This window comes from Plasmodium brasilianum, chromosome 11 (assembly GCF_023973825.1).
Source record: "Plasmodium brasilianum strain Bolivian I chromosome 11, whole genome shotgun sequence".
Classification (NCBI taxonomy): domain Eukaryota; phylum Apicomplexa; class Aconoidasida; order Haemosporida; family Plasmodiidae; genus Plasmodium; species Plasmodium brasilianum.
The window spans coordinates 499387-527272 of record NC_090124.1 but is presented as its reverse complement, the minus strand read 5'-3'; the positions used below and the strand labels follow the sequence as shown (position 1 = coordinate 527272).

Here is a 27886-nt window from a genome sequence, read left to right as displayed (position 1 = left end):
TTTTTGCGTAATTTGCGAGCACACTATTGTGTATATTTACGCGTTAACTTGTACATTTGCGGGTATATATACATTTATACCTGTATATTTGTTGTGTATTTTATGTGTTTGTTTAGGTGTACATTTAGATTTACTTTTGCGATTATATTTTGAAGCTATTTTTTATATATAGTGATTCTCCTCCATTTCCTTTACTCACTTCCATATATTACAAAGGAGCAAGAGTTATTTACTAGTAAAGGAATTAGGAAACATTAGTTTTTTTTTTTTTTTTTTTTCTAAGAACATTTATCACTTGTGTAAATAGACAATTTTCGAAGTTAAAATGCAGCCATATGAAAATAATAGAGGGTTAAACAGTTACAACAACAGCAATATCAATGCTAATAGTAATGCTACATTTTATAATAACAGTAATCAAAATAATGTAAATAAACCAATGAACAACCCTTTTTTTTATAACAATAATACTGCTGATATAGCAAGTAATAGTAATAATCTTAAAGGAAATGAAAATGTGTATATACAAGGTTATTATCATCCACAACAGCAAATGCAACAGGGAGGATATAGTATTCCAAATCAACCACATATGAATACAAGTAATATAAACGAAAATATATATGGAGATGGAACAAATACAAATGCATATTTAAATAACCAAGCACAATATCGAGGTGTGCCTAATCAATTTATTCCTGTACAAGGTAGCCCTACCAATATATTAAAAACACAAGGAAACGTATTAGGGTATGATACTAGCGGACATGTAAATAATGTAGTACAACCAATTATAAATGATTCTTATCAAGAATTTTTACAATTTAATGCATTTTCTCATTTTGTAAAAAGTTCTGTAAGTTATATGCCAGCAAATACAACATTAAAACAGAAAGCATATGTGCCTTTAGGTTTTGTAATACAACCATTAGCTCCAATACCTGAGGGATATCCCGAGTTATCATCAGTAAATTTTGGAAATTCAACTGTTGTTAGATGTAAAAAATGTAGAACATATATAAACCCATTTGTTAGGTTCGAAGCAGGAGGGAAAAAATGGAATTGTAACATGTGCTATCATGTGAATGATACACCTCAATTTTATTTTGTTCCATTAGATGAGAAAGGAAAAAGAAAAGATTTATTTCAAAGACCAGAATTATGTACGGGTAGTGTTGAATTTATTGCCCCAAGTGATTACATGATAAGACCCCCGCAACCTCCTGTTTATTTATTTTTAATTGATGTAACAGTGACATCTGTTAATTCAGGTTTATTAGATGTGGTTTGTAGTACTATTAAAAAATTATTACCAAAAAATAGTGATCTTAATAATAAAAATTCATTCGATTCTCGTACCTTAATTGGAATTATGACATTTGATTCTACTGTTCATTTTTACAATTTAAATTCAAATTTAAAACAAACACAAATGATGATAGTACCAGATATACAAGATATATTTATCCCTTTACCTGAAGATATTTTAGTAAATGCCCATGAATGTCAAAATGTGATAGATGTGTTATTAGATAATTTACCTACTATGTGGAGAAATAATAAAATGAGTGATTCTTGTGCTGGTAATGCATTAAAAGCAGCAGTAATGGTATTAAAAAAAGTGGGTGGAAAACTTTTATTTTTTGTATCATCAGTGCCAAATATTGGCGATCTAACAGTAAATGTAAATAGAGAAATAAAAGATAAAGGTAGTAGTTATAAAAATATATATAGTTCAAATAGTTCAGGAAATAATGTTGTAGATGCCAAGGTAAGAGAAGTGGAAATGTTAACTCCTTTTAATAATTTATATGCCGAATTAGCACAAAACATAACACAATATCAAATTGCAGTAGATTTGTTTGCATGCCCATTATATAATCTCGATTTAGCTACCATATACCCTTTAATTAAGAATTCAGGAGGTTCTTTATATTATTATCCACAATTTAATGTACATCAATATAGTGATAAATTAAGAGAGGAATTATTATTTGCATTAACAACAGAAATTGCTTGGGAATCAGTAATGAGAATAAGAATAAGTAGAGGATGGAAAATTACTAACTGGTATGGAAATTTTCAATTCAGAGGAGTAGACTTATTAGCTTTACCAAATTGTCACTCTCATCAAAATTTTAGTATTATTGTTGATTTGGAAGAAAATGTAGTTCAAGATTCTGTGGTCTATGTCCAGTCAGCTTTATTATATACGAACTCTAATGGTGAAAGAAGAATTCGTTTACATACTTATGCTTTGCCTGTTACACAGAATATTAAAACCATTACAGATTCAGTTAATCCTCAAGTTGTTGTATCATTATTATCTCATCAAGCAATAGATATTACTAAGAAAGGGAAAATAGCTGATGGAAGAAATTTAATTCAAACACTTTGTTCTCAGGTGTTATCGGCACAGTTACTACCATCAGAAAGTGCTAGGTTATTATCTGTATATATTTTAGGTATGCTAAAGTCAATTTCTTTTAGGGATAGTGGAGACATTTCACCTGACTTAAGAATTTTTCATTGGTCAAGAGTTGAAAATATACCTGTGGAATCAGTAGAAGCCTATTTTTATCCAAGAATGTTTAGTTTACACAATTTAGAAAAACATCATGGTAACTATGATGAGAACAATTCTATTATGCTACCTGACACGTTGAATTTGACTTGTGAAATTATGACACAAGATGGTTGTTACTTAGTTGAAGATGGGGAACATATTGTTATGTGGATAGGGAGGTATTTCGAAAAATAAGTCTATACATTACTGTTTCGTGAAAGACTATTTTATTTTGAATTAGTACAACGGTCCATACATACATGTGTATGATTGTGCGCAAATGCCTGTACATGATCATGCACACGTGCGGTACACTTTTTATTTGTCCTTCGCAGAAGTATCAATCCCCAGTGGATGTATGCAGTGTTTGGAGTTCAATCCATAGAACAGTTAAATTCGGAATATGCGGAAAATCATATAGGTAATTCAGAAAAGAAGATATGTATTTATGTTTGTATGTATATATATATATATATGTGTTGTGTTAATTTGTAGTGGAAGATGCATTTATGTAATTTTTTTTCCCCCCCCCTTCCCCTATTATTTAAAAATTTTTTAGGGTCAACCGGTAATCCTTGTGGTGTGCAAGTATTAAACATAATTAATGTGTTAAGGAAAAATAGAACACCCTCGTATATGAAACTGTTGATCGTGAAGCAAGGAGACCCATTGGAATATAAGTAATGTTTCCTATATATATGCTCATTAATTTTTCCATTATATATCCTCATATGTGTATGTATATGTGTTTCTGACCGCATGAAGGAAAAAACGTGTGACATTATGTATACACATCTTTATATATGTATATCTATGTGTCTATATATTATATATATATATATATATATATATATAATATATATATATATATATATAATTTAACCTTGTAGATTTTTCTCATGTTTAATTGAAGATAGATCACAACACATGATGATGTCTTTAAAAGAATTTTTAGCAAAAATTTGTAAGATAAAAAGAATTACAATTTTTAAATATACATAATATACATGTGTGAAGTTATGTATGTAGATAGGATTTTATTTTTTGTATAATTTTGACAAAATTTGTTTTAAAATGGATTTATAAGTGATTATATATATGCATATTTACACCTAGTTAAGTTGTGTGCACAATATTCCCTTTTAAGTGACAAAGCAAAAGATCTCCATTATAACTTATATTAATGTTATTGTTTGAAGGACATTTTTTTACAGCACAGTTTTTTTTTCTTTTTTTTAATGAATATTCACTTTGTATTTACATTATTATATATATAATCATTTTATACATAAAGTGATTTTTTGGATCCCACAAATTATAGCTTTGAATTAAAAAAAATTTTTTTTTTTTTGACCGTTTATTGTTTCGTATGTAAAGAGATACATGAATATGCATATATGTTTACGAAATTTTTATTTTTTTAGGTCCCAAATACCCGCAGTTTGTTCCTTCTTTGAACAATCCGCATGCTGCGGCACTTGGTCGTTAATTTTTTTTTTTTTTTTTTGGAACTCTTATTTTAAAAATTATTGAATTATATTTTATTATAAGTATACACATTTCTCGCGCTAATATTGTGCCCCTTACCTCCGTTCCTTTTTTCATTCACATTAAAATGAGTAAATGTAACATATAATATATATATATATATATATGTATATGTATATATGCATATAAGCGGAAGGAACTGATGTAAATTTATATATGTACAGTTGAGATAAAAAAGTTTTATATACACTTTGTACCCATAATAATACATCATATATATTTTTTCTTCCATTTTCGTAGTAATAATCATTCACTTACCCTAGCTTATTTAAAAATTTTTTTTTTTTCTTCATTATTTTACGCGTCGTTTATGCTTATTTTTCATTATTTAATTTATATATTTTATATTATTATTTTTTACCCAGTAACACTGCGTACTTTAATAAAAAAATAAAAAGAAAAAAACAGAAGTCTATAAGCGTTTATACTTTCATGCATGAATTTTTTTTTTTATTTTTTCTTATTTATGAAGTTCATTTTGATTTTAATATATTTTCTAACATGTATTTTTATTTTAAAAATTTTTTAATATTGAAAGAATTAAAGAAAATTTGTTTTTTTCAAAACATTTTTATGCTTCTTTTCATTATCGTTCAAGACAATAAAGAAGAAATCAATTCTTATAAAGAATTTTGTGTTATGCTTAAAAAAGTTTTCTTTTATTATTGTAATCGTAGTGGATGTTCTCTCGTGAGAAATAACATCTGAAAATATGTAACATACGTAACAGCACTGAATATAAAGTCAACGGGTGATTCGCCAATTTCTTCATATGGACTCTTCATATATAAAAGTATACTTATACAAGTAAGTACATATATGCACACATATAAAATATATATGAGTAGATTGTGTACGTAATCATTTTTTCCATTTAACGAATAACACAATTATATATTTTCCCGTTAAATTTAAAAGAAAACTGTGAAATTAAAGTTACGAAAATACGCATTCATGAATTCAATTTTGTGCTTTTATTTTTTAATCATACTTATTTTTTTTCCCCTTTAAGCGTACATAAAAATATTAGTGTCATGCGCAGATAAATTTTTCTTTGTACCAATTTAATAAAATCATAATTTTATATTCTAATTTTTTTTTTTATTTTAATTTTATTTCAATTTTATTTCATTTTTATTTCAGTTTTATTTCAATTTTATTTCATTTTTATTTCAGTTTTATTTCAGTTTTATTTCATTTTTATTTCAGTTTTATTTCAGTTTTATTTCAGTTTTATTTCAGTTTTATTCCAGTTTTATTGCAGTTTTATTTTAGTTTTATTTTAATTTTATTTCAGTTTTATTTTAATTTTATTTCAATTTTATTTTAATTTTATTTTAATTTTATTTTAATTTTATTTCAATTGTATTTTAATTTTAATTTAGCTTTATTTTATTTAATTTCCTCCTCTTTTTTTTTGTAAAATTAAAAACAGTGAATAATTAAAAGTATGAAAATTATGTAAATGAAAAGAATTCTATTTTATATTGTTACAATAATGGTCTTTTTATTGATGAAAAAGATAGAATAAAATGTTTGCTACATACTATATTTAAATGACAAAGAATATATAAAATATTCAAGCACATACAAATGTATACATGTACTGTTATATACATATATATGTGTTATAATAATTGACTTAGTAAATGGCAGACAAAAGAATATGAAGTAAAAAACATAACACAAAACATAAAGAGCGCAAAACGTAGGACGACGTTAGTGTAAAATGTAATCGTAAAATCTAAACGTGAAAAGTAAAACATGTTTGCATTCCTACATGATTACAATGATGATGAAATGCCATTTTGAATTCATCATTAAAAAAAATATTTCTAGTCATCAAAAGATTTATAACAGTATAACTATCGCTTAATTTAGGATATAGTGCAAAAAAAGAAAAAAAAAAAAAAGAAAAAGAAAAAGAAAAAGAAAGTAGTTCGTAGTAAATAAAATTACATATTCAAACGGACATATAAAAAAAACATTGCAAAATGAAACCGAATAACAACTTTTACATCTCCCAAAACAGTTCGTACAGAAATAACGCAAATAATAATAATAATAATAAAGAATGTAATGTAGATACTGTAAATAATGAAAATAATGAAAATGTATCAAACAATCCATTTATAAATAATCTTAGTACTCTTAATAGGAGCTTGCAAAAGAGGGGTGTAAGCCCATCAAATACTACTGCATCACATCCAAACAACGGCAGCAGTTTTAAAAATAATAACAATAACATCCTTAAGAGTATGTCAAAATCCTCTCCGATTAGCTATTCAGTGAACAACAACTTTAATTTTCATAATAGTATTAATAACAATAGTAATAGTTATAATGACAACAGTAATAATAATATTAGTAATAATAATAATAATAGACATAGTCATAATAATGAACATATAACTTATACTTACAACAATATAAAGAAAAATGCTTATAACAGTAATAATAATAATACTAAAAACCCAAGCATAATAAATAACTTGAAAATTGGTGGTATGGGTCAAAAAACAAATGAAAGCGCAGTTTATATTTTAAATAACAGTATGAATAATAAATCAGTAAATGTTATGAACTACAATAAATTCTCTAACAATATGAAAGGATCTATTATTGATCAAGGTATGAATATTCCTCAAACGAATTATCGAAACTTTGTGCTAAATAATAATGATACTACTTCTAAGTTCTATAATTCTTCTGACATTAATAAAAACTTAAATAACACTAGCAGCTTAAGTAATAGGAGTACTGGAAACAATTTAATTAGAGGTAAGACAGTTGACGTAATTAATAGAGGAAATGGTACAAACGATTTAAATAGCTTAGCTGGTGTGAATAACATCAACGATGCTATTGACATGAAGAACATGATTAACGTGAATAGTGCGATTAACGTGAATAGTGCGATTAACGTGAATAGTGCGATTAGCATGAATAATACGAATAATGCTGTTAATACATTTAGCACGAACAAAATGTTTAGCAGTAAGAATTTCCATAATTCAAACATCAGTAATAGGAATAATATTTTTAATGCAATTGTAAGCAAACCAAACGCAATTAATAGTGCAAATGCAAATTCCATTGCGATGAACGGAAAAATGAGCAATGTAAATAACAATCTTAGTAATGTAAAAAGCAACATGAACAACTTAAATAGGAATATGGCCCATTTAAGTAACAACAACCTAAGTATGAACATGGGGAAAATTAACACTTTCCCTAACTTTCAGAATACGAACAATAACAACAGTAATAGCTATAATAGTAACAGTAACATTAATAATCCAGATTCCATGAGTAACAGAATAAGCAACTTAAATAACATGAATTATACTACGAGTAATATAAAGAGTAATATTAAGAATATAGGTACTAATGTTGGAAGTAATGGGAAGAGCTTAAGCTCCAGTATAAGCAATCACTCAGACGTACATAACAAGACGGATGATAAAGTTCCATATATGAAGAATAATACGGATAGTATAGATAAATTAAATTTCAGTTATAGTAAGAATAGTATAAACAATTCCTTTTATAATATGAAAACATATAGTAAGAACAAGATTAACATAAACAATTTAAAGGATAAAAAAAATAAAATTAGTAATAATAATGGAGATGCTTCTATAATGAATAACAACATAAGCAGTAATTTAAGCTACAATATTTGTTTAAATATGTCGTTAAATGATAAAAAAAAACTCCAAGTTGAGAATATAAAAAATAATTCAAATAAGGACCCATATAATATTGATAATTCTCAAATAAGCTATTATAATAATTTAAATTCTCTTCATCAAAAGAATAATTACAATTCGAATAGCAGTAAGTATATTGGAGGTACTATCCGGAACAATAACGACGTACCACCTATGTATAAGATAAATAATACGTATCAAACGAATGCAAATTTTTTGGTTATTGACCATGGTGCAAATGTGTTAAATAATAATACTAATTATTTAAATAGTTCAAATGTACAGGGAATTAACCCAAAAATGTACTCATCTGCCCTTTCTCAAAATGTAGATATAATAAACAAAAGTAAAGAAGACGTGAACAAGAGCGTTTCCACTTATGATATAAACAATATACAAAGTGCATCTTACGTTAATAATATAAACAACCCGACAAATGTTATGAACTTAATTATTAATAATAATTCTATGAGTATGGAGAGTACAAAAAAGAGGAAAAAGAAAGACAAAGAAAAACTTCTTTCTGCTTTGGGTGCTGAAAAGAAAAATAAAACTATTCCAAATAATAACGAACAGATGGTTATAACGAATAAGGGTGCTGAACATATGCTCAACAGCATGAATGGTTACTTTAATAATTCTATTTCAAATTCGACGGGCTCACTAGGACTTCATAACGACCCATCGAGTAGAAATAATATTAATAATAGCAATTACAGTAATAATAATATTATTAATATTAATCACAGCAATAATAATGTTATTAATAGTAATAACAATAATATCAATAATAATAATAATAATATTAATAGTTATAGTTATAGTAATGGTTCTATTGATAATAGTTATAATAATTACTATGGCGGAGATAAGCTAAAACCAAATAATGAAGATCCGAGGTGTGCAGAAAGTAAAATGGGGAACAAATTAATGGAAAACAAAATGAACAATTACTCTTCTATAAAGCAGTATGAAAATATGTACGGTATTAATGAACAGGTATTTCCTCAAAAGCAAAACATATTACTTAACAATTTGTCAGGAGTGAATAGAAATATGAACAATGGTATGATAAATAATAACATAGTCAATGATACCTATTTTAATAATTTTTATAATAGTTCTTCATTAAATGGAAATTATAATAATTTAAGTAAAGAAAAAAATATGGATGTTTCTAATGCAAAAAATATGTTGGGTGAAAATGAAACTGTAAATAGGATGAACCGAGTTAATTATGTCGATGCCCATGCAGTAAATAATGCTGGAAATTTAAAGGACTTGAAAAGTTTAAATGATTCATACACTTTAAACCACTCTAGTAATATTAATAACTTGAACTATAATATAAGTACACACAGCAACAATGTGAATGTTAACGATCTTGTTAATAACAAATTTAAAGAAAATACCTTCAATCGACATAATGGAGTAGAGGGAGATGGTAATAACATGCAGATAAATTCATATAATTATATGGATACTGATACAAATATAAAGATGAATGAAAGATTAATGAATGTAGATAATAACATCCTGAATAATGAAATAGTAAAAAAAGAAGATACTTTGTTAATAAAAAATGACAAAATTAAAGTGGATTCACAATTTGTGTGGTTATTTTTAAATAAAGAATTTAATGAAAATAAGAAAAAGTATGCTGCATTCATACCCTACTTAAAAAATTATTACCCAAATAATTTAACTAATTTAATACATCAGTTAGAAAAATGTTCACTGTTAAGTTTTAGTTATATTATAAGTGCATCCTACGATTTACAGATGAAGTTTAGTAATAATTACAAAGCAGGAATAATAAATTTAGAAAATATCACCCCTGGTGCTTCTCTCAATAATACAGTTACTACGAGTATTATCAGTAATAATAATAATACTGCTACTATTACAACTAATTATGATACTGCTGCTGCTACTACCACTACTGCTATTACTACTAATAATAATAATAGTACTGCTACTACTGCTATTATAGATAATAATAGTAATAATAATGCTACTACTACTATTACAGATAATAATAGTAATAATAATGCTACTACTACTATTACAGATAATAATAGTAATAATAATGCTACTACTACTATTACAAATAATAATAATAATAGTTATAATAATAATAGTTATAATAATAATAATAATAATAATAATAATAATGTTAAGATATCCATCATGAATGGTACCTGCCATGATAACCTTATTAACAACAAATTAATTAATAACATAAACAGCAATTTCAACGACCTTATTATGAATATGAACATAGATAGTAACCCTATACCCAACAATGCCAATGCAGGACTTTTAAGCTCCCCCAAAGTCAGGAGGAAAAAAAAAAGTGTAAACAGTGTTGGGGAAAATATCAGAGGTCATATCAGTGGTATTGTCAGAAACAACATCAATAACAATAACAGTGGAGAAGCAAAAAAAGTCAGAAAATCTAGAATAAGCAAAAAGGAATCAACTAAGAGCAATACATCCAAAATTTTTATGAACGAGCAAGGTAAATTGATTCCCCTTAACAACAATGTACAGAGTAACCTAACCGTGAGTGGCATTTATATTAATGCGAAAGATAGGTTTACAAGTGAAAATAATGACTGTATGCTAAACTTGTCTACGAACATTAATATGAACAGTGTAGAATATAGCAGTAATAATAACATAAATATGACGAAGGAAAATACAGCTTTTAATGATAAGGACATAACTTTAAGTGGCATGTACAGTTTAAACGAAGAAAACAGATACATGTATGATGGACAGCATTTGGAAAACGATCACAATAAAAATAGAAATAAATTTAACAAAAGTAATTTTCAAAAAAATGAAATACTTAATGAAAAAGGAAGTACCAATATGCTTAATATTATAACTTGTTCAGAAAATATGGAAAGAGGTGAAAAGGATTTGAATAATCGTTTAAACAAAAATGGCAAAGTAAAAAAATATAGGAGAAGAAAAAATAATAATTTAGAATTAACAAATCAGACAAAATTATCACCATCTTTTTGTAACAATGTTGATGTGGATGGTAGTCAGAGGAATGTTGATTTGTTAAATATGGAGGCGGCAAACGTAAATATTGAAATTGATCAAATGATAATGAATAAGGAAAGTACAAAATTTTATGAGGGAAGAGGTGAGGGACACTCTTATAATAATAGCATGAATATGATGCTGGATAATATATCTTCTGAGGGAAAAATAAATGTAAATGTAAAAGGAGAACAGATCAATTTCAACAGTATGGATGATACGTATATGGGTGATCATGAAGACCTTTCTACAAAGTATTTGTTAAATTTCCTAGTAGAAGATTACAAAAAGGAGAGCAACAGTGACAATAATAATGTTAATAATAATAATGTTAAAAGTTTTAATGATAAGAGTTGTAATGATGATAATAATGTTGTTACCAATGAATCAAGAAGGAAAAACGCTAGGAAGGAAATGATAAAAAAAGAAAAAGGAGCACGAAGAAATAAAGGTAAAATTAAAACCAAAGAAATGCAAATGACGCAGATGCTTCAATATTATGAAAGTAAAGATGCCACTAGCATTAACGATTTATATAATAATGAAGAAAATAATTCATATATAAAAAAAAATAAAAATATGAAGAAGTTATGTTTCCCGCAAAGTAATTTCACACCTAATATGAAAGGTTCTCGTAGTCTTATTAAAAGTTTAAGTAGAAATATTAGAATAAATACTATTAACACATTTAGAAAGAAGTATAAAAAGTTTAGTTTTTGTTTAAATAGAGTTTTCAAGAAAAAAAATATAAATGATATTATTGCTTTAAACGAGAATATCAATAATAACAAAGATATGCTATCTTTATTTAAAAAAAAAGACATACACAATTTGAGAAGGAAAAATCTGGCCTTCTTTATGGGAAAATTACAACTTCAAAAAATTGATATGTTAATTATAAAAAGAATACATATATGTTTAGACAAAATAAAAAGTACATTAGGATTTACTTGTATAATAAATAATGTGGAAAAAGTAGTAGATATATTAAAAAACGCATTTAAAGATAGACTTCATTTAATATGGCCTTTAATAGAATTTTCCAACAATTACAGGCTAGATCAGTACTTTCATTTATTGGGAAAAAATAGAAATAACGCAAATTCGAGATTTAAGAACTCGAGGCTATTTGTGCATCAGGTAGGGTTAATTTTGGAGTGTGTATGCATATGTGCACGTACGTTTGCATGTACTTCACTGATCTTATATATGCACATAAACACGTACACCTTTTCTTCCTTATAGAATATAAACTCCTTGATAATGTACTTTAATCAGAGAACTTTAGATGATAAATTAGTAAGAGCACAAAATATAGTTTTTTTTTTATGTTTTAAATAGATGTATGTAACGGAGATATGTAGGTATAAGATATTCCCAACATTTTGTATTTTTTTTTTTTTTTTTTTTTTTTTTTTTGATAAAGGTTGAACATTTGAAAAATCAAATGAAACCAAAAAAGAGGAGAAGAAAAAACAAAAACAAAAACAAAGAACCCTATTTAGATGAGAAATCTTTAGATGTAATTATGAATATATTTTATAGAAATAGAAAGTATGCCATATTTTGTTTTAAATATAAAATAATGTGCATATAAGTATAACATGTAAACATAAATATATAAATACAAATTTTTTCTGTTTATTTTATATATAGCAATTTTTTAAAACAATGATCAATATACCGTTAAATAACATCACAACCGATAGCCTGCTCGATTTAGACACAGCGGAAACCAAGGCAAATGAATTCGCATTCGTAAGTATAAGAAGTGTAAGATGTGATTATTTATACATATATATATATATATATATATATATGTATAAACATGTATATGTATTTATTTATGCCTCTGAAATGATGCAGTTGTTCCCTTCATTTTGTATTCGTCCATTTTACCGCATACAGGTTGGGTATAATCAAAAAAGACTCTTAACGCAGATTACGCCTTATGATTACAGAAACATTCTGAACTCTGATTTTTGTAATAAGTTATTTACGATTAAGTGGAGGTACAAAAAAGGAAAATAATGTGTGTGCATGAAATGTGCAGCTTGGAAAAATTATTCGTTTATGTATATCATTTGTTTTTTTTGTTTTTTTTTTTTTGTTATTAACAATAAAATAAATTGTTTATTCTTCAAAAGATATATATTTAATCACTTTCAAGTATGTGAAAATTGTTCCTGTAAGTTCATTGTGTTTTTGTTTTTATTTATATATGTGCATGAATTTGTGCATCAATATATGTTTAAGCAAAACGCACATATTCCATTGGTAATTTTTTTTTTTTTTTAAACCTTTTAAGGGAACAACAAACTTCGTTTATTAACCATTTACATTTTGACATGGTCCCAGATACTGATGAAATGAAAAAGCATTTCGAAAATGTTTATAGCAGATACATGGGATATGATCAGAGAAAGATGGTAATAAAATTGGATAATAAATTGAAAGCCCTTAAATTAAAAAATAAAAATGAAATAAATAAGAGTATAAAAGTAGAAGGAAAACATAAAACAACAAGAAGAAAAAAAAAGACAGAAAGAAATAATGAAACTCTGGATAAGGAACTAAAAATTAAAAAACCGAGAAGGAAATATGAAAGAATAAAACCAAAAAAAAATAAAAACACAAATGGAAATATAGATGATATACATGAAAATATAAAGGATAAGGGTAATATGGAGACAGGTCAAAATATAGAAGCAAACGGAAATGTAGAGAATAATGAGATTATTAAGGAAAACATGGTTATTAAAAAAAAAGGAAGGAAATCAGGAGAACGAGCAAATAAAAATAAAAATAAAAAAGATAAAGACAATTTGGAAAATGATAATTTAACTATACTTAAAGGAAATCCTGATACTGTATTTCAGGCTTCCTTAGATTTTATGAACCCCAGTATGTTTACTTAAATAAGAATAACATATGAGAGGAACAACTAAATGGACAGAATATTGGTGTTACATTGTAAGTTTTAAGTTATATGATTTTTTTTTTTTTTTTATTATTTATAAGTGCTTAGAACTATATGTGGATACCTTTTGAACTTACACTGAATCATATAGAATGTGTCTACTTGTTTAGACATGTACATATACATACATGTATGTACATATGCATATACATACATATACATGTATATATATATATTTACACGTTTTTGCGCGTAATTATTTATTGTTAAAAATTCCCAGTTGCATAATTTCGAGTGTTATTTATCACCTGTTAGATGTTTTTCTATAAAATGAGTGACGCAGTAGGTGCATTTATTTCGTTTGAATATCTTATTACAAAAAGCATATAAGCTATGATTATTTCATTAAACTTTTTTTTTTTTTATATATATATATATTATGTAACAGCTATATCTATTTTCTTTTTCTTTTTTTTTCAACCATACATTTTGTAGAATATTTTGTAATGTGGAATCATGTTCATCAAATTTTTCGTTTGTAGAGAAGAATATGTGATAAATTTGAACTTCAAGAAATATGTACTTGTATATATGGGTACGTATAGTACTTACGTATAATTTTATGTACTTTTTTTGCTTCTTTTAATTTTTCATATTTGTCTTTTTTTCATTTTTCTTTAGTTTTTTCTTATTTTCTCCCAACAGGGATTTGTTTTACATGTTCATAAAATACGCTTTTAACATCTAGTCTTTATGTTAATGTGTATATATATGGATGTAAATGTGACCGTATGGTAGTATACACGCCTAACCGTGTTTTAACTAGTAGCACCTTTTTACGAAAAAATATATTACGTATAAAAAATAATAAAGTTGTTCATAAATTTTTACTTTTTTACTTCTCTGCTTCACTTTTGGCTCTTCGTTTTTTATTTGCTTCTTTTTTGCTTCTGTTTTTGCTTCTGTTTTTGCTTCTGTTTTTTTTTTTTTTTTTTTTTTTTTTGGAGGATATATATTTATGTTTATTTCATTATTATTTAGAAGAAAGGCACGAATGTATATACACGTTTAATACTTCTACATGTTATAATATTAAAAAAATAAATGCTTATCAGTCTTTCTGCATTTTACAAAAATTTTTATTTTTCTTTTCCAAGCCCATACCACTCATACTTTTAGTTTTAATTTTATTGTTCATTTTTGATAAGATATATCAATTTAGAGTAAAATAATTTGTTTTAAAATTTTTTTTAATTATATACTCTATTTGTGACCGCGCATTCTTATATATATTTTTTTTATAAATTTGTACTATGCAATATGATACTAAATTATATACTTCATAATAAAAATTCCAAGAAGTATGAGAATAAAATTGGAAAGGTTAAAAAAGATGAACTAAGCTCTTTAAAAAGTTGTATTGAAAATGTGTCTATTACATTTATATTGTTCGGTTCTATTATTATAATGATAAATCTCTTGGCGGTATAAATAGAGCAAAAGAACAAAAAAATATGGGAAAAAGTGTTGTAATTTTTTGCGAAAAATGATAGTACTACATACGTATGCATGTACGTATAGATGTATGTATATATGTTTATATGGAGGTGCTAATATATTGCCTTTTTTGAAGAATATATTTTTTATAGGAAATTCAACGTTTTCAAGTGTTTATAAATTATATTCTATTACGTCTGGTAAATTTTTATGCTTAAAAGGGTGAAGTACAACATAGATATATATATAATATAAACATACATGCGTAGTGTGTTCTTTTTTTTTTTTTTTTTATTTTTAAACGAACCAAAATGTAAAATGTATACTCTACTACTGACCGTATATCAACAATATGAATAAAAAGACATATTTTACTAATGGTATTTTAAAAAAATCATTGTAGGATTATGGCTAATCATTGTTATAGCTCAAGTGTTATCATTTTTGTTTTCCTCAACCTTTTTTGAGAGTAATTTTATTTTTTCATCTTACATATATACTCATCTGTTCATATTGTTTATTCACAAAATAAAAACACATATATATATATATGTCTTTTTTTTTTTTTTTTTTTGTAGATTCAACACATTTGTTTTTAAATAATGAAAAAAAAAATAAAGGTATATTAAAATTTATTTTTTGATTCCTCTGAAATGTTACCCATAAATGTGTTAATAATACTTTTTTAGTAGGGCATAAATGGAACCCCTTAAGCACCGCAATATTTTTAAGTATAAAAAAATAGGACCAACTGTTCAGCTACTACTTTATATTTAATGCGTTCATTATCTTATTTTATCCCATATAAAGCGTATAAACGTACTTGGTCTCAAATATGCGCTTGTACATGCGGGGATGTGGATGCATGTATAGGTATATGTATGGATGTTTGTATATATTGTAAAAAAAACAAATTCTTCTTTTTTTTACTTCCTCCTTTAATGCTTGAAGCCAATGTAACGGCATTTAGTTGTGTGTCTATTCTGTCCTTTTATGGTTAAATTAATAATAAGTATTACTATTATTATTATTATAAGCTCATTTTTTATAATAAAAAGAGAAAAATAAACGTTACTTTTCCTTAACACATGCATATATTATATACATATGTATGTGTAATACCCTCTGCTTCATTTTATAGGAATATTCTCTTGTATGATAAATGTGTTTAATATAACAAATGGGCGCATGCTTGCAACAACAGTTTTCAGTTTTTCAGTCAATTTGTAAAAATAAAATTTCAATAAAATAAAAAAAAAAGAAAAAAAAGAAATGAAAAATGAATAAATGTGTATATTAAAGTATTTATATATATTCATTTAATTTTTTTTATTCTTCTCAAATTCTTCAGGATGTTTCTAGTTTTGCAGTTCTTATATATATTACTGAAAATACATCGAATTAAAAATATAAAATTCAATAATTATATGCCACTTTTTTTACCTGGTTTTTCTTGCGTAATATAAAAAGCAAAGAGTATACATATGACATAGATGCATCATTATATGTATATATATATATATATATATATATATATATATGTGTGCGTAAATATGTGTAGATTTTACCTTAACAAGTATTTATACCCGTTATTTTTCAATTCATTAATTTTACTTCTTTTTCTAGCTGATAGAGTCAACTATAATGAATATAAAATCTAAAATAAAAGAGAGTTTATTAGATGAAAAATCGAAAAAGAAAAAACTGAAACAAAAAAATAAAGACTATATTTTACATCAAGATGGTAAATTTAGTTTAAGCACATAAAAAATTAAAAAAAAAAAAAAAATAATAAAAAAAATGAATAGAATAAATAATATATGATATCCTAATTCATACTTTTCATTTATTTAATATATTTTCGTATTTATTTAATTTCTTTATTTTTTTATAGAAAATTTATACTTAATTAATTAAAATGAGATGACCGCAGATATTATAAGTAAAGCATGTTTAGACAAATATATATTTTTCTTCATTTCCAAATAAATTAATGACAATAGTTAAGAAGAATGCATATTACGAAAAAGGAATGTATATTTCACTATAACAAAATGCTTTTTTTTTTCCCCTACGATAACATTATTTTGTTGTAATATTTATATAATGGCAATTTTCATAATCATGTTGTTAATAATTGTATTATTACTATTATCATTAGATATGTACGGTATGTATATATATACCCGTGTATATATACATAGGTGTGTATTTTATAAATGGGCATTAAACGAGTTGTCTGCCACGATTTAGGTGCTTAAAATAATAGTCTTTAGCTCCTCTTCGAATTCTTCTAAGTCACAGGTAATTTCGAAACTTTTAAAAATTCCATTAATTTTTCGTACTAGAGATTCTTTAGATGATGCATATAGCATTTTCTCTTTTGCCCTTGCGGAATCAGGAGACCAAAAAATAAAATATATTTTATTTCGCAAAACACCCTCAGGAGTAGGAATTGGCATATCTACAGTATTTTAAAAATGAATAATAAAAATTATTCCAGCGAAATAATGGAATAAGAAAAAACTAAATAAGAAAAAATGGAATAGAAAAAACATTCTACATATAAAAGCATCAACTTATCGTACGTGCGTATGTATTCGTAATATACGAATTCACCTGCTACAATGTATCTACATTCGGTTTTTTTCAAATGGTTGCTAATTCCTATTATTATATCATCCAAAGATTTTAAATCAGGATCCTGTTCTAATATGTCAACAATAATTTCTTCACAATTTTCTATTCGAAAAATCATATATTTGTGTAGATGTTTAACTTTCAATTTATTAAATTCGTAAATACATTCTTCTGATACCCTAACACCTGAGACCATTTTTACCTTTTAATTCTATGTCTTATTTTTATTTATTTTTGGTTTTTCTCTTTTCTATCTGTGTTTATTTTGTGTGCGTTTTTATGCCTAACTTTATTATTTTTATTATGCATTTATTTTATTTGTGTCCTTTTTTGCTACGCTGTGACTATTTAATTCATTCTTCAACTTCTGCGTATTCCTTTTTGTTTTTTAATGATATAGACGCTTTTGCGTATTATATCTTTTTTTTTCTTTTTATTAGATATTTAATCAAAAGGTAGTATAAAAACTTAGACAATAGTTTTTTTTTCACAACACTGATATAATAAAAGGCGCAACAATAAAACGATAATAATAATAATAATAATAACTAATCCATTTTCCTACCAGTATCTGTAAAGTTAATACTAATATTAATCTTCTAAAATGTCTCTGACAAATTTTTTTTTTTTTTTTATGTCTAATATCTTTATTTTTTTTTTTCGTATTATCATGGAATGTGTTAATTTGGTTTAGAAAAATTATATTAATGCACACACATATGATGTATATATATAAGTATGGGAAGAAAAAAAAAAAAAAATTGGGTAAATAAATAAATGAAGATTAATGAATAAAAAGAAAAGATAGGTAAATACCTATACCTTCACTATAAATATTGCGGAGTAGTCAAAAAAGTATGAAGAAATTTCGGAGGAGCTAATAAATAGTAGAGAAGAAGTTAAAAAAAATATTTCTTAATGACACTCTGCAGTTGGTAGGAAATTACCTAGTTTTTCTTTTCTGCCAACATACATGCATATATACATAAATGAATATTTAAATATTTATACAAATATATATATATATATATATATGTATATATATATATATATATATATATACGTGCAAATTTAAATTCATTTCAAATCAAAAAGCAATTGAAATTTAAAACTTCGAAATTGGAAAAAGGAGGAAGAAAAAAAGTCAATTATTCATAGGGAAAAATCTATGCACAGTTCATTATTTAGCTGACAGCCTGACTGTAACTTAATTTTTTCTTCGAATTTTTCGGAAAAATTGCCTAATAAGGGTAAGGAATTTTTGTTTTTAATATTTCTTATGTTATCCATTTTATAAACATATTTCTTTAACGATAACATATATAGGCGCATGGCAGATTGTGGGTATTATTAAAAAAAAAAAAAAGAAAAAAGACATTATAACGTAGACAAAGAATATAGAAGGAGGATTGAAAAATAATAATGAAAATAAAAATAATGAAGAGAATATATCATATGTTTAAATTTTAAATCTATATGATTATATTTATATACGTATATGTGCATATATATTTTTACACATGTTCTCATTATAATTTACTTGGCCAAATATAAGAACAAGTGGTACTTAAAGGAATGACACCCATTATCTTTGGTTGTTATATGAATTTAAATAGTCAAAAAGGAAAATTGAAAATGTAGTACTTGTAGATATACATTAAAATACATAAACATGTATACATATATTTATATGTATATACTTATGTATGTTTACATATTAGCAGTTTTCTTTTCCTTTTTCTTTCCCTCTTTTCGTTATTTTTTTAAGACTTACCTTCCAACACTCTCCTATCAATTCTGAGCAAAAGTAACTATCCGTACCCGCTAAAAGTGAATGGAAAAAATTATTATAAAAAGAGAATATTTAATATTAGATATTATAGCGAAATTAAAAGTTTACATATATGTATATATGCAGGAGTATTCTATGTATTTTTACTTCCATTATGTTTTGTTTTTTTTATAAGCATAAAATATGAAGTTCATGAATCGAATGGCCTAAAAAATTTTGTTTGTTCGATAGGAATAAATTTAAAATACCAGATTTGGGAGTAATAAAATTAATTATTTTTAAATTATATTTTTTTCCTATTGTATTTTTCAAAAAATTTAATAAATTTCGAAGATTCTCTTCAGAGTTATCCCATGTTAGACGTCTTAAAGCAATCCTAAAAAAAGTCAAAGTGTGCAAGTGAAAATAAATTAGTACGTACATTAAATGTTTCCTTGTGTATGTACATACGTACATACATATATGTGAACACATGTACATTTTAAGTTTTTCTTCTTTCGAGCCTTTTGTTTGTTTAACAATCAACCCTTTGTTAAATGCCTATTATCATTCAATAAAAGCAAAAAAGTAAAAAAAAACAAGAAAAATATATCTCATAAAAGGAGTAACCTAGCGTATGCTTCGTTCCATCGGTTTTTTCGAAAGAGATCCCAAGGTGTTAAGACAATTCCCTGCACGAAATTCGCAAAATAAAGATTCTTCAACTTCGTTGCTTTAAAGTGCCATACTTATTGGACACCCATATGCATCTGTATATATACATATGTATGTATATTTTTTTATAACCATATTTGATAGCGCTTCTAAAAGGAATAAATTATTTTTGTCATTCCTTAAAATCATTCCAATGTGATCATATTCTCCCCTTGTCAACATACGCTGAAGTTTTGCTGAGACAACGTTTGACCTTATTTAAAAAAAAAAAAAAAATCATTCAATATTATTTTATAAAAAATTATACTTGCCAAAAAAGAAATTATGTATACATTATTGAAATACACGTCATATAAAAAAAAAAAAAAAAAAAATTTTAGAATAAGATTAATTTTTTGAAAATATTCCTTAACCTAAATAAGACTATATCACCCGTGTCTGCGATAGATTCAAAAACGTCAACAGATATCCTATCTATTTTCCAGAAATTATTTTCTGAAAAAATAAATTTAGGTTGAGTTGTAATTTTTTTGTTAATCATTGAATTACTTAATAAACTGTACCACTCACATATATCTTTATCATTACCCTACAAACAAAATTTTGTTAAAATATCTTAGTTAATAAAGGAAATATAATTAGTATTAACATATGAGCTCCCTTTGATTATAATTTTTAGTTCTACTGTTATTTATATAAATATACCCTTAAATAAAACTTGACTTTTGTATTTTGGGGGTTTAATATTAATAATGATTCGTTCTTGTACATTCTTGATTCAATGCAATCTATTAAGGGCGAAAAGGAACTCATACATGAGTAAATATATACGTATATATATAATACATCTACAAGTATTTTCATATGTGTGCATACATATATCAAAGTACAGTTCTATTAAAACATCCGAAATGTGGAAAAGCATCGCTAATATTATTAGTGTACAAGAATTTTCGAATATTACATAAAAAACAGTCGTCGGCATTTCTTTTCCTATTAACTCCATGATCATACTATAAAAATTCAAGAAAGAAAAAAAAAAAAAAATGGAAGCGCAAAAAAATATGAGAGAAGAATTATATAAAGTTGTAACAAAAAGAAACTACTAATTTTCAATATGTTCTGTGGGTAAATGTAAAAAAATATTCTCATATAAAATTATTGTTTTTTTAGGGTTAAGTATGCATTTTTTTTTTTTTTAAATGATGGATAATATTACACAAATGATAAATAATTTCATATTTACGTTAATATTCATATGAATTAATTCTAGGTCTAGAACACCAGACGGTCTTAAACTTTCTTTTGTTTTAAAATAATATAATTTTTTATTTTTTAAAAGAAACCATCTTTTTGCGTAACCACACCATGAATTTGAGCATTTTTTTTCTAAATATCCTTCTTTGTAATACTAAAAAAATTGTGAAAAGCAATGACAAAAATGGGTATTATGGAAAATATATATATTTTTGTATGTATAAGGATACATATTTGCGTTTATATTTTGAATACTGGCGAAAAATTATGACAGCTTGAGCGCAAAACAAAATCATCGGAAAACTCTAAGAATTCCTGTAGTCCCAAAAAATGCTATTATATATATAGAAATACCGAAGAGGCATAAAAAAAAAAAAAATAAAATAAAATTTACAATTAATTAGAACTAAATTGTAATAAAATAACCTCTTTATTTTTAGTATTTTCTGTAATATGGTTACACTCTTCTCTTGTTAGTTTTTCCATGTATTATGAAATATGACAGATCATAAACAAAAAGTGGGAAAAGGTATATTCATACTTCTTATATAATATATGTATTTAAAAAAATTAGACAAGGAAAATTTTTTTTAAAGAACAAGACTTCAAAAAAAAACAAAAAAAAAACATTACTTTTTGCTTACTCTTTTTATGTCTACTCAACATATAACGCTTTAGTGCTCTCGTTAATATTTCAATAAAATTTATGTTTTTAAAAATATAAATATTGTATCTGCAGAGTTTATTTTTTCACAAAAATGCAAAATCGTTTTTACTTATAATTTATGCTTTTATCATCATGTATAAGAATGTTGTCTATTAATATTTGGAAAAAGATTAAAAAAAAAAAAAAAAAGTAATTTATAATTCTTTGAATATATATTTCCTTTGAAAAATTAAATAATGACGTTTCTATAATTTGCGAAAAAAATACAAAAAATTATTTAACAAAGCAATTCCTTTTGTTAACATGTACATATACATAAATATATATGTATATGTTATTTCCATTACTTTTTATGCAAAAATATTGCATGAGTTATTGGTGCACCAAAACAAATTCATGTGCTAATTTTAAGAAGAAAACAATGAATATAAACGCACGAACTAATGCGATTAAAACTGTGAATTATTAACGAAATTTTTTTTTTTTTTTTTTTATTCTTAAAAGAATATCAATAAATATATGTTCAATAGTTTATTAATATATATATATATATATATGTACACATGTACATGTAAGTGCAAATATATATATATACACGACATATACATGAATAAGCGAATATGTATACGTATAAATGTGTCCAGAAAGGTTCCTTTTCAGCATATGCATATTTGATTAAATAGATCGCCTAATCACATATATAATGTACAAACAAATGAATGATGCAAACGTTAAATATTACAAACCGAGGAATTACAAAAAAATAATAATAAATAAATACATATATATATATATGTGGATAAACTTGGGTTAACTAATTTCTTCATTATACCTTTCTAACCAGTTCATTTGTATATTTTCTAAAACGCTTTCGTTACAGCTTCCACTCAACTTTTTTTTGTTTTTATTTACAACCGTTTCTATTATCATTTTTTCTAATTCTTCAAATCTTAATGTTAGTGGATCAACATTTTTATATTCTTCATAAAGTAAATCTACTATATCATCTGAATTTTCCCATTCTAAAGTTAAATCATTTTTAGTATTATCGTTTAAGTACCTTTTGCAATTAAAGGATAATTTATTAAATGAAAATTCACAAGGATTATTATTACAGTATGTAATACTCCTATATTTGGAACATTTAAGCCTTATCATACTATAATATTTATTTAATGCAATATACGAAATTTTTTTAACTTTACCTGTTGTCATTTTTATCATCTACCCACATTCAAAAAAAAAAAAAAAAGTTAATAACAAATTTGATTATTCAGGTAAAAATGGGAAATTTGCAAAATAAAGCAAAATAAAACTAAAAAAAAAAAAAAAATATTACAATAAGGCTATTTTATTAACTTGCACCAATAACAAACCATTGCAGTATTCTCTTTTTTCACACATGTTTTTATATATGGTCCACACATTTATTATATTATTTTATTTACAAGGGATGTTTTACCAGAATTTATTTTTTTTGTGTTATTTTATTTTATATATATCTTTCGGATTTGTTCTGCACTAATTTTTCTTTCTCACCAAGTATCCTTTTTATTTTCTTTTAACTTTAATTACAGTTTTTGTTCTTTTTTTTTTTTTTTTCTGCTAATTATAATTATACTTTTAACGTTAAATAATAGTTTGTACAATCAGCTTATAAAATAAATATATTTTTTTGAAATACCGTTATTCGTCGATATGCACTATTAGAAAGTTTAATGGTTAACACGCATATTAGTCCCTTTTTCTTTAATACTACATAGTAAACGTTTTTGTTTTTTTTTAAATTAACACAATTAAACTTTATATTGAAAAGTGTGTGCCGAAAAATATTATCATATAATTCTTAAATCATATAGAATTCTGTTCTATCCATATGATTTATTATTTTTTTTTTACAGTATTTAAGTTCATTGTAAAAATAAAGATCAATTCCTCAGGACGAACAATAATTTCAAGAAAAATGATTCTATCTAAAATGTGTAATAAATATTATAATATTCTTAAGAAACTATGAACATGGTTGTGAAGGTATATAAAACTTAATTATTATTAGTTCGTATGTATATATATATATGGACCTTTTTGTTTTTAAAATGTTTTACGTAATAAAAAAACTACTGCTTAATATTAATATTAAAAATTTTTACAGTATGTTAAAAACAATTTTGCAATATATAATGAAATAACAGAAAAAAGTATTCATAATTATATTATTCTCTATATAACTCCTATTATATTTATTATAAAGAAAAAATATATATATAATGGCTTTAGAAATAATACAAAATTAAAAGAATTTTTTATTTTAATTTCACTTATTTGAGGGGAAATTTTAAGTAAGCGTTTAATTTTTTTGAAAAAAAGTGCAAGAAAAAACAAGCTGTATATTTTAAACATGTTTGAATGTTTTTATTTTTAAATACAAATATTCATTTTGTGAAAAATTATTCAAAGCGTATTAAGAAGATATGCTGAATAAATGAGGAAAAAAATAAAATATGAATATGTATATATATACATGATACATAAGCAATACATAAATAAACATGTACATACATGCATATTTTTAATGTCAAAAATTGACATTTTTAACATATAAAAGTACTTTAACGTTAAATTAAAAGTATTATTCTGAAAAGAATTTGTATTTTGCTTTAAAGGAATAGAAAATTATTGTTATATTATTTTTTTGTTTATAAACACACCTTTTTAATTTTTTTTTTTTACTATTCCCCGATCCGTATATTTAATGTTTGTTCTTTCATTAATACTAAAATGTTTAAAATGAATTCCAGGCTATATGTTCGTTTAAGAAATATAAATCATTTAATTAGTAATCATAAAAATAATTATATAAAGCAAAAATTTATTGGAGAAAGTACATTAAAATGCAAAGAATTTTCGACAATAAAAAAGAATGCTCCTGCCAATAATAAATTAAACGAGATTAAGGACAAAGGGCTATCTGAAAAAATTGTCCACGAACATGAAGGACACACAAAGGGATTATATTATCATATAGATCATCATCATGGTAATCCACGTGATCATTTAAATGAAGATGGAACAAGAAAACATGAATACGATTTCGATAATTATCATTGGGATGATTATTGGTTAAGTACACCAAAACAAAATATTGTAATTGTCAATGGACAGAAAATGATTAAAGGAGAAGAAACTAAACCAATGGAATACTTATTCAATGTTAGTCAACAAAATATTCCTTTTTGGTCTAGAACAAGATTGAATGTTTGGGGAAATTATAATATGGTTTTAAAAGTAGAATTTCTATTTTTTTGGATTCCAACACTTATTATTTTTAGCATAGCCATTCCATGTTTCACGATGTTATATATGCTAGATGAAATAGTTCACACAACCATGACAGTAAAGGTTATAGGGAGACAGTGGTACTAATAAAAAAAAAATATATGTATAATATAAACACTATGAAAAGGGTTTATTCATTTCTTCCCAATTCTACGCAGTATTTTGTGTTGAGCGAATATTTATATAATGCACATATACATATTTATATATTTTTTTATGTTTTTATTAATTTTACTTCGTGTACATATTTTTGTTTGTAAGAAGAAAACACAGTTTGTTCTATCATAAAAATAAAATGTGTAATTTTAAATCAGAGGTTTTTCCCTCATCAACCTTTTTGTTACATATATGTGTGAATATTTTATTGTGTTGTTATGGCACAACTGATTTATATTTCTAAAGAGTTTTTCATCTTTCATACGAAATAGGCATTAGTTCTAAAACAATGCATTGGTTTATTTTTACAAATATATCTACTTATATTTGTTTGTGTTTACATGCATGTATTCACATTTAGGTATATCTATTTATATTTACGTGCATGTACGAGTATTTACGTTTATTTAATTTGTTTATTTAAATCTGTGTATATTTATTATTTTTTTTTTTTGTAATGAGTTAATTAAAAATAAAAGATAAGTGCAACACATGCATTTTACATATGCAAATTATACACATATATGTATATTTTTTTTAACATTTCACACCCTTTTCAAGGTATTGGATTTATGAAGTAGAATCACCACCAGAAGATGATGATGAGTAATTAAAGGATATAGTTTCATCTTATTCTTTTTTTCTCCTTTTTTATTGTTTTCTTTTTTTTCTTTTTTTTTACTCCTTGTAATATAATTGACATTAGTTCAAAACACTATATTAGTTGAAAGTTTACATTGTAGTTTTTATTGTACACGTATATATGAATAAAATTTATATTAAAAGTTAAACATTTATAAACGTATGAGATAACGCATGTACACGTATAGTAAATATATATATATATATTTTTTTTTTTGTCTGTACATTTTTGTTGCAACACAATATTATTTTACACATATATAAATATAAAATAAAGTTAAAAAAATATTAACACCATATTTTACTAAAAAAAAAAAGGTGACATATTAAATGAATGGAAAGTTATGTTTAAATAATAGAACTCATTCACAACTTTTTTGTGAAAATAGTTGTGAATTAACTTCATGGGAATTTCACTTCTTATGCACAGAATTGATTATTTCACTTTTGGAATAAATGTAACTATGAATTAATCTGTTCTTTTAAAAAAAAAATAATTTTATTTTTAATTAAATTTTTTTTTTTTTTTTTTTTTGTCTTGTGTAAAAATCCATTTGCATTTTGTGTTATAAAGTGTTAAAATAGCTTTAAATTTTTTTTTTTTTCAAATTTGCATGTATTGTTCATGTTAAAATGTGTAAATTCGTGTATATTTACAAATTATAGCTAGTTTTCTTATATAGTTAAGACAATATTAAATAAAAGAAAAAGGAACAGACTATGGTTGTAAGTTGGGAATGCAAATGCACACTAAAAATTATACTGAACACTTTTACAATTATATAATTTTCTTCTTTTTTTTTTTTTACAATATATGCATACATTCTTTTGTTTTAATTTTATTTTTTTAATATATTTTTTTTTTTATCTTATTTTATACATTTTTTTCACATTTTTTATTTTTTTGCTTTTATACATATATGTGTACACACATATATGCATATACATATAAATATTATGTATGTATATATATATATTTTTTTTTTTTTTTTGGTACTCTTTTAGTTCCCAAGAAATTCATATTATTTTTAAAGTAATATGTTATTACGTACTTTTTTTTTTTTTTTGCATAAATATTTTAAGTAAAATATATAAATATTTAAGTTGCTAACAAAGAGATGGTACTTGTAAATTTATATTAAAATATATCTTTTTTTAACTTTGTTTTTTATTTTGTCTTTTTAGTTATTTTAATGCATTACGAAATTGGCAACTTGCATGTGCAAAAAGAATTTTTATTTTAACAAGTATCTTATATTTGTTTTAAGAACAATTCTTATTAATTAAAACTGTTTGTTTAAATATTGAAATTTAAAAGAAAAAAAAAAAAAAATAATAATTGGACTAAATATTAATATTTTTTTTTTCGTTGACAACTAAGAACACGCCCAAGTCCTTTATAGCACAGCTACAATCATCATAAATATATACATTTTTTATT

General features: G+C 24.5%; 7 protein-coding genes across 7 annotated transcripts; 4 read left to right on the top strand and 3 right to left on the bottom strand.

Moving 5' to 3' along the window:
• Positions 1–325: 325 nt before the first annotated feature.
• Positions 326–4055, top strand: MKS88_003584 (protein transport protein Sec24A; the record flags this gene model as incomplete). Its single annotated transcript, XM_067216687.1, has 5 exons — positions 326–2745; positions 2902–2987; positions 3126–3246; positions 3457–3530; positions 3991–4055. 5 exons carry the CDS (start codon positions 326–328, stop codon positions 4053–4055), a joined length of 2766 nt encoding a protein of 921 aa, XP_067072397.1.
• A 2053-nt stretch (positions 4056–6108) lies between these two features.
• MKS88_003583 (uncharacterized protein) lies at positions 6109–13802 on the top strand (the record flags this gene model as incomplete). Its single annotated transcript, XM_067216686.1, has 6 exons — positions 6109–12024; positions 12130–12183; positions 12311–12406; positions 12541–12657; positions 12793–12896; positions 13193–13802. The coding sequence occupies 6 exons, from the start codon at positions 6109–6111 to the stop codon at positions 13800–13802; spliced, it is 6897 nt and encodes a 2298-aa protein (XP_067072396.1).
• Positions 13803–15124: 1322 nt separating this feature from the next.
• Positions 15125–17068, top strand: MKS88_003582 (uncharacterized protein; the record flags this gene model as incomplete). Its single annotated transcript, XM_067216685.1, has 7 exons — positions 15125–15289; positions 15438–15501; positions 15705–15770; positions 15880–15921; positions 16253–16297; positions 16443–16504; positions 16928–17068. The coding sequence occupies 7 exons, from the start codon at positions 15125–15127 to the stop codon at positions 17066–17068; spliced, it is 585 nt and encodes a 194-aa protein (XP_067072395.1).
• Positions 17069–17550: 482 nt separating this feature from the next.
• Positions 17551–18137, bottom strand: MKS88_003581 (actin-depolymerizing factor 2; the record flags this gene model as incomplete). Its single annotated transcript, XM_067216684.1, has 2 exons — positions 17551–17765; positions 17921–18137. The coding sequence occupies 2 exons, from the start codon at positions 18135–18137 to the stop codon at positions 17551–17553; spliced, it is 432 nt and encodes a 143-aa protein (XP_067072394.1).
• A 956-nt stretch (positions 18138–19093) lies between these two features.
• MKS88_003580 (PH domain-containing protein) lies at positions 19094–22130 on the bottom strand (the record flags this gene model as incomplete). Its single annotated transcript, XM_067216683.1, has 11 exons — positions 19094–19246; positions 19716–19765; positions 19982–20109; positions 20343–20404; positions 20520–20640; positions 20801–20976; positions 21093–21175; positions 21292–21400; positions 21634–21798; positions 21900–21959; positions 22071–22130. The coding sequence occupies 11 exons, from the start codon at positions 22128–22130 to the stop codon at positions 19094–19096; spliced, it is 1167 nt and encodes a 388-aa protein (XP_067072393.1).
• Positions 22131–23121: 991 nt separating this feature from the next.
• MKS88_003579 (Fe-S assembly protein IscX) lies at positions 23122–23526 on the bottom strand (the record flags this gene model as incomplete). Its single annotated transcript, XM_067216682.1, has 1 exon — positions 23122–23526. One exon carries the CDS (start codon positions 23524–23526, stop codon positions 23122–23124), a length of 405 nt encoding a protein of 134 aa, XP_067072392.1.
• Positions 23527–25098: 1572 nt separating this feature from the next.
• On the top strand, positions 25099–26413 carry MKS88_003578 (cytochrome c oxidase subunit 2A; the record flags this gene model as incomplete). Its single annotated transcript, XM_067216681.1, has 2 exons — positions 25099–25727; positions 26365–26413. 2 exons carry the CDS (start codon positions 25099–25101, stop codon positions 26411–26413), a joined length of 678 nt encoding a protein of 225 aa, XP_067072391.1.
• Between the last annotated feature and the right edge of the window lie 1473 nt (positions 26414–27886).